This window comes from Rhinolophus hipposideros (assembly GCF_964194185.1).
Source record: "Rhinolophus hipposideros genome assembly, chromosome: 21".
NCBI lineage: Eukaryota > Metazoa > Chordata > Mammalia > Chiroptera > Rhinolophidae > Rhinolophus > Rhinolophus hipposideros.
This window is the reverse complement of record NC_138067.1, coordinates 40,845,206-40,863,095: the sequence shown is the minus strand read 5'-3', so window position 1 is coordinate 40,863,095 and position 17,890 is coordinate 40,845,206. Positions and strand designations below refer to the sequence as shown.

Below are 17,890 nucleotides of genomic sequence, written 5' to 3'. Positions count from 1 at the left end.
CTCTAGGAGAGCAAGAGTTTTTGCCTGTTTTGTTCCCTGCTAAAGCTACAGGATCTAGAACTATCCATGGCACACATTCTATTTATTGCTAAATAAATGAATAAGTTAAGGGCCAGACTGGACCCACCTTTGGGACTGGGCATGGGGTGGGGGTAGAGAAGGGAGCCTTGCTCTGAGGGACTTGGTAGAGTCAGGGTGGGGGCAATAGGCAGAAGTTGGCCACAGGTTCTGAGACACTAAATATTTTTTATTAGTTTCAGGTATACAAAACAATGTTAATAGTTAGACATTTACACCCCTCACAAAGTGATAACCCCCCTCAATCGACTACCCCTCCGACGTTGTATATAGCTGTTACATTTCCATTGACTCTATTCCCTGTGCTGTACTCCACATCCCATGACTGTATATATAAAATATTAAATTATAGTTGACATTCAATATTACTCAGCTTCAGCTTCAGGTGTACAGCACAGTGGTCAGGCATCTACACCATCCTTGAAGTGGTCTCCATAATAAGACAAGTGCCCATCGGATACCCTACAAGATCTTTACATTATTGATTATATTCCCCAAACTGTCTTTCGTAGCCCTGTCGCAATATCGTGGCTACCAATCTGTGCTTTCTAATCCCCTCACCTTCTCCCTCATCCCCACCCCTCTCCCATCTAGCAACCCTTAGTTTTTTCTCTATATCTCTGAGACTGTTTCTGTTTGGTTTGCTGAAAGATTGAATTTTGAGAGGTGCTGGATCTGCCCGAGCAAGGAAGGGGTCCAGCAGCCATGGTTACTGACCAGAACTGTCCTCTGGGGCCAGAGGCCTGTGAAGCCAGCCCTCCCTGCCACATGCGTTGCCCTTTGGGGCATGTGTGGTGGAGGGCTGCCTTGTCCCGGGGGAAGGGGCTCTGAGGGCAGCAGCGGTGGAGCATATTATGGGCCAATCAATAGTCAGTTGGGAGCTCAGCCAAGTGGGCACCTGTGAGGTCTGGCTGGAGGCAGGCCTGAGGACACCTTCCTCACCCCCAAATATCTTGATGGAGGGGTGGGGAGGCAAGAAACTATTTTTCCCAGGCACATGGGTCAGGTCAGGTTGCGGGAAGGACAAGATTAAAGGCGGGTGGTACACTCAGAGGGTAAGTGAGGAGCTGGGCCTGCCACGGCCTCCTGTCCCTCACCTAAGACACCTGCCTGATGCCATGCTGTGTCTTCAGCAGAATTCACCTCATTAGCCCCACATCTCCGATGGCCTGGTCCTGCTGGGTCTCTGGTGTGGCTTTTCTGTGGGTGTGAGGACCCCAGGGGAGGGCTGAGGCTTTCCCTCTCCCCGCTGGCTTGGCTGGGGACACTTTCAGGGGGTTGGCACCAGCTGGCAGTAAGGGGAAGGGTCAGGGTTCAGCAGTTCCTGGCAGGGAGGGGAAAGAGAGAGAGGGATTGTTATTGGGGGGAGGTGAGAGTCAGGGTGAGAGGGAGGCAGAGGAACCAGGTAGAGACTGAGAGACACAGAGAAAAACACACACACACAGAATGGAAGACTGAGATGGAAAGAGACAGAGACAGAGACATAGAGGTACCGGAAGAACCAGAAAAGGGGGCAGACATAGAGAGACAGAGAAGAAGAAATGGGAGAGACAGAAACATAGAAAAGGAGAGAGGATGAGAAGGAGATAGAGGAACAAGGAGATAGAAAGAGACCCAGAGTTAAGGAGGGAAAGATAAAAGGAGAGAGAGAGAGAGAGAGAGAGAGAGAGAGAGAGAGAGAGAGAGAGAGAAGAGAGGGAGGACAGAGTAGAGAGACATACACAGAGATATGTAGACAGACAGGAGGGTCGCTGAGAGGAAGACAGAGACCCAGGGACAGACAGGAGAAGATAGAGAGGGGCTGAGACCCAGGTCCAGGAATGGGTCCTGACTTGAATTGTGACCCTGGGCAAGGCCCTTCCCCTTCCTGGGCTTCATTCCCTCCTGTGCAAATTCAAGGCCTTGGATCCCTTTACCAAGGAGGAAACGGCAACCCCAGGAGGGGAAAGGACTTGCCCAGGGTCTCTCAGCTGTAACATGCTTCCCCAGGAGCTACAGACCAGAGAGAAGAGTTGGTGATGAGGACAGCCCCCTCCCACTGGTCGTGACCCCCTCCTCTCCCAGGCTCCATGGAGTCCCCACCAACCCTCCCACCTCCCAGCTCCACACCTGGTAGTGATGGTTCTCTGGCTCCCGCTGCGGGGGTGGGGGCGGGGCCTGCAAGGGAAGAACACAGGTGAGGCAGGGCCCTGGCACTCCAACACCCCCCCAACATTTGACCTTTGGTGTTAGGACAGACCTGATTCCAAATCCCCATCGCCCCTCCCTGTTGAGGCCCTAGGTAAAGGGTACAACCTGCCTGCTCCTCAATGTTCTCCTCTGAGAAATGGACGCAAGGGCACCACTTCACGGGAGGCGCCTTCAATGGCCTGACAATCACCCCATTAATGCTCAGCCTCCCCTGTGGTTCTAAGTTTTTAGTTTTAGCTTCTTAAATTTCTCTTCTTATTTAATTCTTATTTCAATTCTTCCCACCTGAGTATAAAAGGAATACAGGTAACCCCTGAATAACACGGAACTTTTATAACATGGTTTCACTCTAGCACGGTTTGAGAATTAAAGAAATCCCTGAACAACAGGGAGCATAATAAGAGCTTTTAAGAACAAAAAATATCTCATTGGAAATTAGGGAAATCCCTGAACAATATGGATTGTAATAAGAGCTTTTAAGAACAAAAGATATCTCACTTGAAATTTTTCATTCGATGTCATACCAGATTTGACTGCAGAATTTTAAAATTTATTAGAATTTTAAATCCATTTTGTTCGTGGAGTATTAAGTTCAGAGGATGAAGATATCTTGTCAAAAAGAAAACGCCCTCGGTTAATGGTGCTTAGTAGTGATGACGAAGAAAACATTATTTAATACATATTAATATGTTACCCTTTTGGTGAAAATTACTTTAAAAAAGGTATTTCCCTTAATTATAAAACTACAATAGGATGTTTTGTTTTGTTTTCTGAATCTTGCTTTTTCAGAAAACAGCATTATCTTGGCAATCAGGTCATAATAGGGTAAATTGATTGTTTTCATTCTTTTTTTGTGGGGGGGAGGGAAACAGGACTTTCTTTATTGGGGAACAGTGTGTACTTCCGGACTTTTTCCAAGTCAAGTTGTTGTCCTTTCAATCTTAGTTGTGGAGGGCGCAGCTCAGCTTCAAGTCCAGTTGCCGTTGTTAGTTGGAGGGGGGCACAGCCCACCATCCCTTGCGGGAGGCGAACCGGCAACCTTGTGGTTGAGAGGACGCACTCCAACCAACTGGCCATCTGGCCACCTGGGAGCTGAGCGGCAGTTCATTGACTTCATTCTAGTTGCAGAGGGTGCAGCTCTCTGACCCATGTGGAAATCGAACCAGCAGCCCTGTTGCCCAGAGCTCGAGCTCTAACCAACTGAGCCACTCGTCCACCCAATAGTATGTTTTTTTTAATTTTTAGAATCTAACCCTATTTTTTGCACTAGTTCTTTGTTTTGTATAACACGGATTCACATAACACGGCATTTTTAAGGAACCTAACAACCGTGTTATACAGGGGTTACCTGTATGTGCTCAGTGTAGAAAATATAGACAAGAGAGAAAATGAAGCCCACCCCCAAGCCTCCACACCCAGAGACAAATGCTCTTTACACTGTGCTGTTTCCTTCTAGTCTCTTTTCCTTCTGGTTTTTAAATAACTGGGGGTCCTAGAGAGAGGGATGCAATTCCCAAACTGTGTGATAAGGCACCCCAGGGCATGACAGCCAACTCGGAGGGGTGGTACCAGGTCAGTGTGGGTGATAGGGGAGAGGAGCAGTGGGTGGGGGGCTCACCGTGGGGGTGTCCATGGATGCTGTGTTGAGGGGGCACGCCAGGAGGACTGGAGATGACCTCACTTCATAGATGTTTTTGTCACCTGATACAGAGGACAAGGGGAGGAACCAGCTGACAGGTGGCCCACAGGCCCACTCTGGCTGCTGTCGACATTCCTTTATTCATTCAACTAACATTTGTGGAAATCCCTCTTCTTGCCCAGCTCTATGCTGGGGACACAAGGGTAACTGAGACAGCCCCGGCCCTGCCCTGCTGGGGTTCACAGTCCAGTGGGGGAGACAGACCTGTCCCTAAACAGGGATGACACAGAGTGGGCAGGGCTGGAGTGGGGGAGCCCAGAGGACTTCCTGGAGGAGGGGACATCTGAGACTAAGGAGAAGTGAGAGCTATATAGAAGCAGGAGAGGGTGTGTGCAGAGACCTGGTGGTGAGAGAGCCTGCCATGTTTGAGGAACTATATGTTTGGTCTGTCTGGATCTATCTATCTGTCTGTCTGTCTGTCTATCTATCTATCTATCTATCTATCTATCTATCTATCTACTTATCTATCATCTATTTATCTATCTATCATCTATCTGTTTTGTTTATTTGTTTTGTTTTGAGGGTGGGAATATTATATATGAGAGATGAAGCCAGATAAAACAGTGGGGACCAGTTTATGGGAGGCCTTGAGAGCCATGTTAAGGAGGCTGAACTTTGTCCTAAGGGCACTGGGGAGCCATGGAGGGTCTTTGAGCGGGGAGACAGGGTCGGAGTTTTAGAAGTCCCCTGCCAAGGGATGGGGTGGAGGCTGGCCTAGAGGCAGGGAGACCAGAGAGCAGCTGGGTGTGGAGATCCGGGAGATGGAGCCTGAGGTGGGTCATGATGTGTTGGTGGCTGGGTGAATATAGGGTGACTGAGGACAGGAGTGCCAGCCAGTGAGAAGAGGAGAAAAAGCAGGTTTGGAGTAAACACTGATGACCTCAGGATCTGTGGGCTGAGTCTGGGGAGCCCTGGAGACGTCTGGGTGGGGCAAGCAATTGGGAGGCACCAAGTAGGAAAGAGCAAAGGGGTTTGTGGCCGGGGGGCAAAGAGAAAGGAGCCGCGAGGAGGGCTGGGTAGCAAGATGCGGCCTGTGGCTTACCAGAGTTATGACTGGGGCCCAGCTCTGGTTTTCCTGTGGTTTCCATCCTGGGGGCACATGGAAAGAACCAACATTAGCACCATAAGATGCTCAGATGGGATGAGCCCCAGAGAAGCTGAGCCATGGCGAGACCTGTCCCCATCCCCACCTCTTCTCCCATAATCCCCAGCCACACAGCCCTTCTTTAGTCTCCTCAGCCTCCACTACGCCAACGAGCAATGTTTCTCTAACGTCACCATTTATACAGATCATTTAAATGATCTGCTCCATCTACCCGTTTTATGATTTCCGTACTATGTCTCTTTCAACTGGCTCACTTGAATACGCTTATTTAAAAAGTACACTTGACATCACTACATAAAATTTGTTAATTCACTAAATAAATATTTACAGAACATCAACCGTGAGCTAGGCACCGATGAAGGCGCTGGGAACATAGCTGGGAACAAGACTGACAAAGAGCCCTGGCCTCCTGGAGTGGACTTCGGTAGTGGGGGGTACTGAGACGGAGAGAAAGAGAGAGAGAGAGATTTCAAATAAACAATTGACAATAAATGTCAGGAAATGAAACGTGTTAAGAAGGAAAATGAAGATGGAAAGGGACAGAGGATGGAAGGGGTGTGTGTGCAGTTTCAAGTAGGATGGTCTGGGGAAACTCACTGAAAAGGTAACATTTGAGCAAAGGCCTGAAACAGTCCAGGGGACCAGCTGTACAGAAATCATGGGAAGAGAGTTCCAGGCAAAGGAAACAGTCTGTGCAAAGGCCCTGAGGCAGGAACAGGAATAGTAAAGGAACAGCAGGTGTGTCTGGGGCAGAGACTGCGAGGGGCAGAGTGGGAAGTGGTGAGGTCAGGGAGGTGGGGGTGGGGTAGGAGATTGAGCTGGGTCTTGTGTCCATGGTGAGGACTGTGACCTTGACTCTGGGGAAACCGAGCTGACTGATTTTAACAGGATCTCTCTGGCTGCCGAACGGGGAACAGACTATGGGGGCACGAGTGGAAGCAGGGAGACCAGTGAGGAGTTTACATTATAAATGAAAAGGAAACTCTGTCCAATTAGCCATAAGTAGTAAATGACTAGGAAAATAAAGGAAAGCCAAACCATAATTTAAATTTGTAGCTCGATATGGTTGCAGAGTTTCTCTTGGTAAATGCTATGAAGTATTAGATAAGTGTTAAAGGCTGGCTAGAACCTAATTGAGACATTCATTTGCCACAAGCAGAACAACGCGAAGAGGATTGTTTTTCACCACGTGTTTCAAAGCTTTTAAAAATAGCGAACCATTAAAAATCCTTTTTATATGCAAAAATTTCAAACTTAGAGAAAAGTTGCAAAAATGGTACAAAGAACATCTGTATAGTTTTTGCTCAGACTGGCCTATTTTTTCCACTTCATTTGCTTTAGCATCTGTTCTCTCTCTGTCCCTCTTTCTTTCCTGGGTGCATTTTTTTTTTCCTGAACCATTTGAGGGTAAGTTGCAGATATCATGGCTTTTCCGGCTAAACACTTCCAAGTATTTACATATTTCCCTTTTGTTTTTTTAAACGCCATGGCCTAGAATGCCGTGTTAAGTGGCCTCCAGCGCTGCCTGTGCTCTGAGAATCTTTGCGATTCTTTGAGAATCACTGGCTATTGTGGGGAAAAAAGCTGGTCCCAGGGTGAGGAGACAGGGAGTCTAGTTCTGGTTCGGGAGCTTACGTGTCACTCAGGCCGGGGTTCCTATCTGGGAACCTATTGCTACTCACAGGCCAGTTCATTTGCCATTTGACAAATGAGTTCACATCTCTAAGCCTTAGTTTTTGTCTAGAGACAAGGCAAACTATGGCCCAAGGGCCAAATCTGCCTGATCACCTGTTTTTGTTCTGCCTGTGAGCTAAGGAGTCGAGCCTTCACTACCATGGCAGACATTATTAATCAATCAAGCATCTTCTCCCACTGAACTTAGATGCAACTTCCAACCCTTTTTCCACTGCAGCTAGTCAGGAAACACTGATTCAGGCAGAAACCCAAATAGTGTTCTGATTAGGAGACAAAGCCAAGGGGTATTTACGAGAGAGGGAAGGGGAACAATTACATCAATAGAAGGAAGGCTGTGGGGACAGAGTCCTAGAGAGCAGTTTCCAGGCTCTCGGCCTCATGTGGAAAGGTGCTGGCTCGGGTGGTAGATGGCCATCAGCTAGGACTAGTTGGCCATCAGCTGTTACCAGTTAGCCATTAGCCACTGATATAACTGCCGTGGCTAAGCCAGCAAGCTCAGGTTGCAGTTAGTACGGCGGATTGCAGTTAGCAAGTGAGGTTGGTTGGCAGAGAAGCAGAGGACAGGTTGTGGATTGTGTAGCTCCTGTTTCCTGTGTCTCCAACCCAGCCGCCAGCGAGAATATAGTGGTATGACTCCCCTATCTATGGCTATGTTGGTGTTCCTTTTTGGCCTCACCATATCCTGCATTCTTGTGCAGGGAGCGGGACTAGAGACCCTGTATGACAAAGGCATTTCTATGTGTGCAGATAAGCTAACACAGTACGTTAATTCTAAGGAATGTTTTTAAGTTTCAGTCCAGTAGTCATCGTATCTGCTTTCTTGTTGTTTTTGCAAACTGTGCTTTGGGGTACAATGTTGCTTTAGTCCCAGCCCAAAGGTTATCTTGCCCTGTGTTAGCATTCCAAAGGTTTGAGGCATAAGAGTTGTAAGGCAGTTCCTTTGGATTGGCAGCTTCTAGTTCCATTTTAAAGTGGCTCCGTTTATATTATTTTTTACAGCTGTTTGCCACGCCTAAGTTAGAATTTATCAGGAGAAGGATGAGTAGGATGATGAAGGTCAAGAAACCACAACACATAAGGAAGAGTTGAGGAAGGAGAGAAGATTGCTGCCTTCATTTTCTGGTGATTATGGAGAGACAGAAAAATTAGACATCTTATCTGCCACCAGCTCAGAAACAGCTCAGGAGAGAAAATACTGAAGAACTGATCTCACGAGGAAGGAATTTTTCATGAACAGACTGTCTCCTGGGAAACAGGCCCCAACCTCTCTCTGCCCCCATGCAGTGGTAGCACCCTCTGATGGCTTTGCCTGCCCTCCATCCACTCTACTTCTTTGGCAACAGTATCTGGTTTCCTTTGGGGAAACCCACCCCACTCTCAATCCATTTGGCCACGTGGAGCCGGTTCTATTTCCAGCTCCAGGGCTGCACAAATAGCACACGTTTGGCCGAGTAGAGCATTTGAACACCTGGCCACAGTGACTGGTCCATGTAAGGACACGTGATTTAAGTCAGGCCTGGGGCTTTTTTTGGAACGGTCAGGAACAAGGTGCAGTCTTTCCTCTGTGGTGGCTAAACCAGTGGGATATAAGCCTGGAGTCGCTGGAAGCTATCTTGTCACACCACAAGGGGAGAAACTGCCTGAGAGTGAAGCCACCATACAGAAAAGCAGAGTTAAAAGGTTTACGGAGCAGTTTCTCGACAAAATTGAGTCTCTGGATCCAGCCATACCTGATGGTCATGTAGGACAAAAACCAACAACCAACTTTCTAATTCTTTGTAAGGCTGTTCAAGGGTCTGGTTTCTGTCCCTTGCAATGCAGAATTCTGCCTAATACAGGATAGAAAGATTCTTTTTTACTCCAGGTGTTCCAAGAATTGATGAGATTGTGTATGAGTCGGGTGACGTGACTCAGGGAAGAATCAATCAATGGGATTGAGTGAGAAGGGAAGAAAGGAAGGAAGACAGAAGGGAAGTAGAGAGAGGCCTGGGGCTCCTATACCTGTTGCTCCGGCCCTTGCAGCCCCTTGTCACCAGGAGATAGGCAATGCTGCCAATGAAGAGGGACACAGCGGCAACAGATCCGAGGATGACAATAGCCACAATCCCAGTGCTCATGGGCAGGTGTGTAACGGGCAGCTCCGTGTGCTTTTCTGAGGATTACAAGAGAGAGAGAGGACTGGGTGATGTGTCAGGAAGGCCTCCCACTGCCCCCACTGCCTCAGTGACTATCCACAGAACACTGATGTACCATTGTGTTTTCCCAGCCCAGAGCTTTCTCGTGCTTTTCAGAGCTGAGTATCCAACTGTCTGATTGATTCCACAGCACATAAAACCCAACGTGTCCCAGATGCAACTCCTCGGCTCTCCCATTGCAAAATCTCTGCTTCCCTAGGATTTCCTACCACTCAAAACCTACCTCCTGACATGCTCCCCACCCCTACCCCACCTACCTGCTTCTTCTTGCCTCAGTTGATGATACCTCCACCCTTCTAGTGAAAGGATGAGGTTCTGATCTGGAAGCTATCTTGTCACAGCACAAAGGGAAAACCTGCCTGAGAGAGACGCTACCATGGAGGAAAGCAGAGCTGAGAGGCGTATGGAGGAGTTTCTTGACAAAATTGAGTCCCTGGATCCAGCCATACCTGAAGGTTATGTAGGACAAAAATAGGACATAGGGAACTCGAATAACGGGGTTCTCATTCTCGAGATGCTATATTTGGGACAAAACCTACTTGACTTCTGGCCCCCACCACGAGGACCTTCCACCTTTAATCTCAAGTTGGACACCTGTTATGTCCCAGCCATTCTTGGAAGCTAAGTTCATAGACTCAGAGGTCAGAATGCTGAGGTTCAAGTCCCTGCTGCCTCCTGGCTGTATGACCTTAGGCAGATTACTCAGCCTCTCTGTGCATCAGTTTTCCCCATCTGTGAAATGAGGACAATAATAATATTAACTTCTTGGGTTGTTGTGAAGATTGAAACAGTTTACACACACACACGCACACACAATGTTCTCTCAATTATCCAACAAAGTAAATTCTGTGCCATTTTACAGATGAGGAAACTAAGGCATAGAGACGTAAACTGAACTGCCCGAGAGCTCATGGTCAATGTAGTGCTGGGATCACACCCAGACCAGGTTACCTGAACTTCTAATGACCACTCTGTGTGTCTTCTGAAAGAGGTGCCTGGGTCCTGAGAACCCGTGGAGGGTAGGAATAAACTATTTGAGGCTCTGAGTGAGTAAAAACTGTTATTTTCAAACAGACTAGAATATATATATGTGTGTGTGTGTGTTGTGTGTATATATATATATATGGGAGAGAGAAAGAGAGAGAGAGAACCAAAAAATGTATACACATTTTAAGAAAGGAAAAAACTATTAAAATTATGCTGATGGGAACCACTTCATTGAGTACCTCTGGTAATTGCCGAAGTTAAACATGACTTGCATTCATCTTTGTTTTGGTATATATTGAGTATTACAATTTTAATAGTTTTCCCTTTCTTAAAATGTGTATGCATTTTTTGGGGCACCCTCTGTATATGTGCATGTGTGTGTATACACACACGCACACGAGGGTCTGACAATTAAGTTCGCGAACCCATCCTAGAAAAAGTGCTACATACCTCATTGCTGAATATCACTGTGGTCACTTTCGAAGTACTCCCCTTGGGAAGCTATGCACTGACGCCAGTGCCTAGTCCACCCTTCAAAGCAATTTTGGAACTCTTTTTCTGGAATGGCCGTCAGAGCTGCCATTGTATTGTCCTTGATGTTCTGAATGTCATCCAAATGTCTTCCTTTCAATATTTCCTTTATCTTCTGGTAAAGAAAGAAGTGATTGGAGGCCAGATCAGGTGAGTAGGGAGGGTGTTCCAATACAGTTATTTGTTTACTGGCTAAAAACTCCCTCAGACAGTGCCGTGTGAGCGGGTGCATTGTCGTGATGCAAGAGCCAGGAATTATTGGAGAGAAGTTCAGCTCTTCTAACTTTTTCATGGAACCTTTTCAGCACTTCCAAATAGTAAACTTGGTTACCTGTTTGTCCAGTTGGTACAAATTCATAATGAATAATCCCTCTGATATCAAAAATATTTACCATTGCAACAAGTTCGCGAATTTAATTGTCAGACTTTTGTATGCAATCAAATTAATAAATATTTGCCTATTTCATTTATCTCCCTAAAAGTTTATCTGTTCAAATTGTCCAAAACCCATTTTAAAATGTAATCTTGTCACTGTGAGGAAGGGGATAGCCTGTGTCCAAGGTTGTCTGGTGTTTGGGCATAGGTGTCCCCATGGTCCAGGGAGGTGGCTAAGTTAGGCCCATTTTGCAGATGTGTAAACCAAGGCCCAGGGGGTTGCATTTGGGTAAAGGATAGAAGGCTGCCCCTCTTCTAGACACTGTGCTAGCAACTTTTGCACCTTCTACCTTATTGAATTCCTACAATTGCAAATAGAAATTCAATGGCTTCTGTGAGTGGCTCAGGAGGTGGTGCAAGGCCAGGCTGTGTTGGCTCACAGGGAGCCTCTGAGTCTCTGTCCATGTCCACACCCTCCCCCAATTGCCCAGTTTTCTTACAACATCCAGAGCCCTCTTTCCCAGGATCTGCTTGCTCTGGCCCCTGCTGCCCTATCCACCCACCCACCCTCGTGACCCACAATTCCATTCCTCATTCTCTGGGCTGCTCAGTCTTTGCCCAAGCCGTTCCCTCTGCCTAGCAGGTTCTTCTCCACATGCTATAACTCCTGCTCATTTTTCTGTTCCCAGCTCCTCCTGGAAGCCTTCTCTGATAACCCCAGACCAAGATGACACCTGATACACTTTTTATTCATAGCTTACTTAATTATGCAATCAGTTGATTAATGTTGGTAGAGTGAACCTTCCACCACACCACCATTGTGAGGCACCCAGGATTTCAGAGGCATTGATATCACCCCCAGCTCTGGATGGGACTCTCATTAGCATGTTCTAATCAGTATGGTCCCACCCCTTGCACAGTGATTGGATCAGGATGAGCAGCAATCCAGACATAAGCCAATCAGAACTCTGCATTGCCTTGGCAGTGATTGGTTCAGGTTGGTCCATCTTGGGGAAATGAAGTGCCAGAGTTCAGAATTAGGGAAAAGGACATCCCTTGTTCTGGAAGTTGTGGAGTTTTGAGGCTTGTGAACACTGGAATCATTTTGCTACCATGAAAGCATTATCCATGCCTCCCTCTTCCTTGGAAAGAGAACCCTGAGCTTTAGTTGGGCAGAAGCCTGCCCCAAATAAAGACTATTTCCAGCCTCATGCATGGACAACTCATTTAAACATGCCTTAAAGCACTGTGTTGACCAAACAAAATGGCAACATTGTTTCAGACATTGAAACCCTGAGCAAGTTCACATACTGTGTACAAATTTCCCCATTTTATAAGGACACCAGTCATAATGGATTAGGGCCCACCTTAGTGATCTCACTTTAATTTGATTACTTCTGTAAAGATGTGATTTCTGGGGCTGGCCCAGTGGCTCAGGCAGTTAGAGCTCCATGCTCCTAACTCCGAAGGCTGCGGGTTCGATTCCCACATGGGCCAGTGGGCTCTCAACCACAAGGTTGCCTGTTCAATTCCTCTACTCCTGCAAGGGATGGTGGGCAGTGCCCCCTGCAACTAAAATTGAACACGGCACCTTGAGCTGAGCTCCCGGATGGCTCAGTTGGTTGGAGCGCGTCCTCTCAACCACAAGGTTGCCGGTTTGACTCCCGCAAGGGGTGGTGGGCTGCGCCCCCTGCAATTAGAAATGGCAACTGGACCTGGAGCTGAGCTGCGCCCTCCACAACTAAGACTGAAAGCACAACAACTTGACTTGGCAAAAAGGCCTGGAAGTACACACTGTTCCCCAATAAAGTCCTGTTCCCCTTCCCCAATAAAATCATTTTAAAAAAAGATGTGATTTCCAAATAATGTCCCATTCTGAGGGACTGAGAGTTACAACTTAACATACCTTATTGAAGGATCATGACTGAACACACAACACCTCCCAAGTCTAGTTCCCTATGTCCTGGAGAGCCTTTGAGCTGCTCCAGATCCTTTAATCCATTCCTTTTCTGCTTATATTAGCCAGAAGCAGTTTCTGTTGTTGCAGCAAGAACTCTGCCTGATTCACAGGACTAAGTGTCCTCTTTTTATAACTTCTTGTATTATCTGCTCATTATTATAGACTGTGAGCTTGTAAAGAAGGAGCCTGCAAATCATTGTATTTTCCAAAGTTGATTGCAACAGTATGGTCTTCTGGATACAACCTGCTATTCTGCTATCCAGCAGAAGGGTCTAACCCCATTCCCTTGAATCTGGCCAACCTTAGGGACTCCCTTGTAATAATAATAATAATAATAATAATAATGATGATGATGATGATAATAATAAAATGCAGTGTAGGTGACACTGTGATTTCCAAAGCTAGGTCAGAAGAAGCTGTCCAGTTTTGGCCTCGGTCTTTTGGAATACTCAGTCTCCACGTGCTGTCCCTCAGAACCCAGCTGCCATGTTGTGAGGTAACCCAGTCACATCGGAGAGGCCACTGTGATGATGCTCCTGTCAACAGCTCCAGCTGAGGTCCCAACTGACAGCCAGGTAAGTGAAGATGCGTAAGTGAAGACACCTCTGGATGATTCCAGGCTCCAGAATTTGAGCCAAACTTAGCCACTTGAGTCTTCTCATCAGAGGCCCCAGACATTGCAAAGCTGACAGGCCACCCCTTCTGTGCCCTGTCTGAATTCCTGATCCCAGAAATCGTGAACATAATAAAAAGGTTGTTGTTTTACAGCACAGAGTTGGTTCTGCAGCAATAGGTAACGAGGACTGGACTTCACCTTCTGTTTCTTCTTCCAGGACTGAAAACTTTCTGGTTTTTCTCTTCACTGGTCTCTGAGACCATCCATACTCAGTTCTACTAAAAAGTATCATCTGGGGCTTCTTCTGTGGACCAGATTTATCGATGCTGATATTAGATTGGATATAATCACATCTGAAAAGTGTTTTGAGAGACCATTATACAAATGGACAATGGCCATACCATCCATAAAAGCAAACTTGTGACCCACAGCCTGCAGAAACCTGCCTAGGACACCAATCCTCTCATAAACAGCCCAGGAAGTCAGCCAGCTTTAAGTCAGATTTGCAGGAAGGCAGCTTGCTTTCCTTAGTGACGCTCCAGGAAGCTAGACAATAACTTCCGTAACAATCAGCCCCAACTAGCTGCAACTTGGTTAATAACTGATAGCTTTCCTTTTTGTCCCCACTTCTAACTTAAGAACAACCAGAGAGAGCCAAATATGTATCCTACCCAGTCACTAGGATGCCCTGCTTCTAGTCAGTTTCCCTATTCGTATGTCCAGAGCCTCCAATCAGAGCACCCGTGAAACCTTCCCTATTTTCCATTCGGAGGCTTTCCTATCCCTCTGCCTGCCTTTGAGTCTGCAAGGGATAGTGGCTGATTCTCTTGCTGTATGTAGCAAGCTCTGAATAAATAGCCTTTGCTTTTCTCATTTGGTTGGTCTTTGTTGATTTCCACAGCTTCAAAAGCAGCAGCACCATGTGGATTTGCCAAGCCAGTCTGTATAACCATCCTGTGGTGGGAGGTTTTGTGATTGCCCCTATTTTGCAGACATGGAAATGGAGGCTTTGAGAGGTTTGGTCATTTGACTAAAGGTCGAATTGCTGGTGAATAGTAAACCTTTGACAGCATATAGTTAGTCTTTGATGATGGTTGTTAATGATGAGGAAGAATGCAGTAATCTTCCTTTTATCTGCAGGGAATATGTTCTAAGACCCCCAGTGGATGCCTGAAACTGTGGATAGTACTAAACTCTATATTTACTATGTTTTTTCCTTTACATACATACCTATGATAAAGTTTAATTTACAAATTAGGTACAATAAACAATTAACAACAATAATACGCATACAATAAAACAATTATAACAATATACTGTAATAATGGTGCACTTGCTGTTCCCTCTGCCTGGAACTCTGTCCCCCAGAAATCCTCAGGGCTCTCTCCCTCCTTCCCATCTCTACTCAAATGTCTCTTTTCCAGTGAGGCCTCCTTGATGACCTGCCATTCCAGATCACATCATCCTGTTTCATTTTTTTTTTTTTTACTGAGCAAGTCATAACCTCTCCACACCTCAGTTTCCCCATCTGTAAAATAGGTCTAATAATATTACCCACCTCAGAGGACTGCTGTGAGGATTAAATGAATTATCGTATGTAAAACCGGCACGTAATAGGCACTAAATAATGTTAGCTATCACTATTATTATTAATGTCACTATCTGAAATGACATCTTAATTGATTATTTATGGCTTTATTATCAGCACCCCATGTTTGAATGAAGGAAGGAAGATTATTTTTCTTTCTCTGCTTTGAAAGGAAGTGGTTAAGCTCCCAGACCCTTATCATTGTGACTTCATGAGATGAAATCCCAGCTCTGCCAATTTCTGTGCCTCACTTCCCCCATCTGTAAAATGGAGACAATAATGGCACTTACCTCATGGATTTTTAAAATTTATTTTCATTTATTTATTTATTCAAACATTAACTGAGAGCCTACTATGTTCCACACACTGTGGTAGATGTTGGATGATAAAAGAATGAGTATGTTCTATTTCTCTCACTTTGAAGGACTATTCTAGGAGACCAACAGGTAAACTGATAAATTAAAACACATTATGAAAGTCACAAAAGTAACCATGGGGACATAGATGATGAGTGACCAAGTCTGCCTAGGAGGGTTGAGAAGTTATTATTCCCACCCCTTTAGTTCACTGAGATATAATTGACATATAGGATTTCATATATGAAATCCTATATGTCATATAGGATTTTGTTTTTTATAAACATATAGGAGTTTGTTTTTTAAAGATACAAATGAGTTCCTATAGGGCAGTGGTTCTCAACTGGGGTGATTGTACCCCCCGGGGACATTTGGCAATGTCTGGAGACATTTTTCGTTGTCACGACTGGAAGGGTGTTATTGGTATCTAGTGCGGAGAGGCCAGGGATACTGCTAAATATCCCACAGTACACAGCACAGCCCCCTACTATAAAGAATTAGCCAGTTCAAAATGTCAACAGTGCCCAGGTTGACAAGCTATGCTGTACAGTGTGTTGACAACAGTCCCATAACAAGGAACGTTAGCTGTTGCTGTTGTCCACCACCCTGTCTCCAGCATTCCTCCAAAAGTACTTGACTTACGAACATGAGGATTGAGTGATGTAGTTTACTTCTCTGGACCAGGCATACAGTAGGTGCTCAATTAATATTTCATTAATTAATGCATGCGAGGAGTAAATGAGATGGTGCACTCTGTAGGGTCTGACTCAGCGTCTGGCACAAGGGAGGCATTTAATAAATATTTTACTGGTTAATTGCATGAGCAAATGATATTTCTAAGGCCTGGTACACAGTAGGTGCTCAATCAATATGTGCTGAGTGGAGGTAGTGTTTGCCTGGGGTCTGGCACACAGGAGCTGCTCAGGGTCCATTAGCCCCCCACTTCCTCCCCAGGGCCCGGCACTCACCGGTCACCTGGACCTCAGTCTTGCCCCGCATGGTCCAGGAAGGGTTGATGGTAACCACTACAATGTAGGTGCCGCTGTCCTTGGGCTGGGCGTGACGCAGCAGCATGGAGCCATTGGGGAAGCCAACGATGTCACGCTGCTCCATGGCACTGCCATCTCTCTGGGGTCGCTTGAGCTCAGGGATGTAGGTGAACAGCCTTGTGCCACCGTAGGTCTCCTCCCCCAGGTACCAGATGAAGTCTTGAAAGGTGTCTGGGATCCCCTGGACAGACAGGAGAAGATCCTGGTCCTTTTGAGGTTGTTCTGGCATCTTTTGGATGTGGAGGTCCGCCCAGGAGTCTTGGGGAATCCAGAGGGCCAGGACTGAGGCTGTGGGGAGTTACAGGGGAGGCCGGAGATCAAAGGTGTTCATCAGGGACCATAGCATTCCCCTCCCTATAGTCCTCATCTGGGGGTAAGGATTCTGAGTTGCTCATTGGAAACAGTGCTGGGATTGATTAGTGATGTCTGCCCTGGGTTCAGGAGTAGACACCCAGACCCATAGGAATGCCACAGGTTTGCCATCCCCTTGTACCAGAAAGTCTCTGCCCTGAGCTGCTGTGTGGCCTGTCTCTAAACACGTGGACTCTCGGAATTCATGCATTCATTCATCCAACCAATAGTTACAGGCATATATATTGTTTATGCTACAATACCAATTACGTACGATATGTCTAAAATTCCCTAGATTTCTAGGCACTGGGGACACAGCAGGGAACTGAACACAAATAAATTCCTGTCCTCATGTGCTTAACATTCAAGAAAATTTCATAGATCAAATGGTGCTGGGGTTGTGACTCCACCACTACCCTCCTCCCTTATCTTACTCTAATACTTTCATCTTCCTTGATAACCTTTCCTTCTTCCAAGGGGAAACATCAATCTCTGGGCCAAGTCTCCTTCTCCCCTTGGCCTTGGGGGTACGTTTCCTCCTTACCTGAGAGCAGGAGGCCCTTTGAGAAGTGACACTGGGTCCCTGTGGGAATCTCCATCTTGGTATCCCGAGGAGATGTCAAGGGTCCACCTGCTGGACACCGACGGGGTCAGAGGGCCTGTCTGAAGTGGACCAGCTCAGTGAGGATCCTGGGGGTGCCTCCGACACATGGCAGAGGCTGGTTGAGCCCTAGCACCCCTTTTCCACAGGCTCTGGAGGTTTCACCTGTGTGCACTGTAATGAATGCACAGACACTGGTTGAACCAGTTTTCTAGGTGACTGGGGAACTTCCTGAGGCTTCCCAGCACCGCTCCCTTGACCCCCCATTAATCGCTTCTTCCCACTCAGTGTGACTGCCAGTAGGAACGGCAATAATTATAACAAGTCACAGTGGCCTCTGGTTGAGCAATCCGCGCACCTCCCCCTGGCCCCTGCAGATTGGCCCAACACATACTATCTCAACCAACATCCACTATGCATAAATGTTCCCAGTTCAGAGATGAGAAAACTGAGGCTCAAGAAGGAAGGCAAGTCTACTAGCAGGGGAAGGTGGGATTTGACTTGTGCCTGGCTT

The 17,890-nt window shown here is 46.6% G+C and overlaps 1 protein-coding gene across 1 annotated transcript; it reads right to left on the bottom strand.

The window, feature by feature from the left end:
• Window positions 1-228: 228 nt before the first annotated feature.
• CEACAM19 (CEA cell adhesion molecule 19) lies at window positions 229-17,374 on the bottom strand (the record flags this gene model as incomplete). Its single annotated transcript, XM_081032772.1, has 7 exons — window positions 229-1,402; window positions 2,188-2,235; window positions 3,887-3,969; window positions 5,010-5,056; window positions 8,769-8,919; window positions 16,344-16,712; window positions 17,320-17,374. 7 exons carry the CDS (start codon window positions 17,372-17,374, stop codon window positions 1,349-1,351), a joined length of 807 nt encoding a protein of 268 aa, XP_080888898.1. The 3' UTR covers window positions 229-1,348.
• Between the last annotated feature and the right edge of the window lie 516 nt (window positions 17,375-17,890).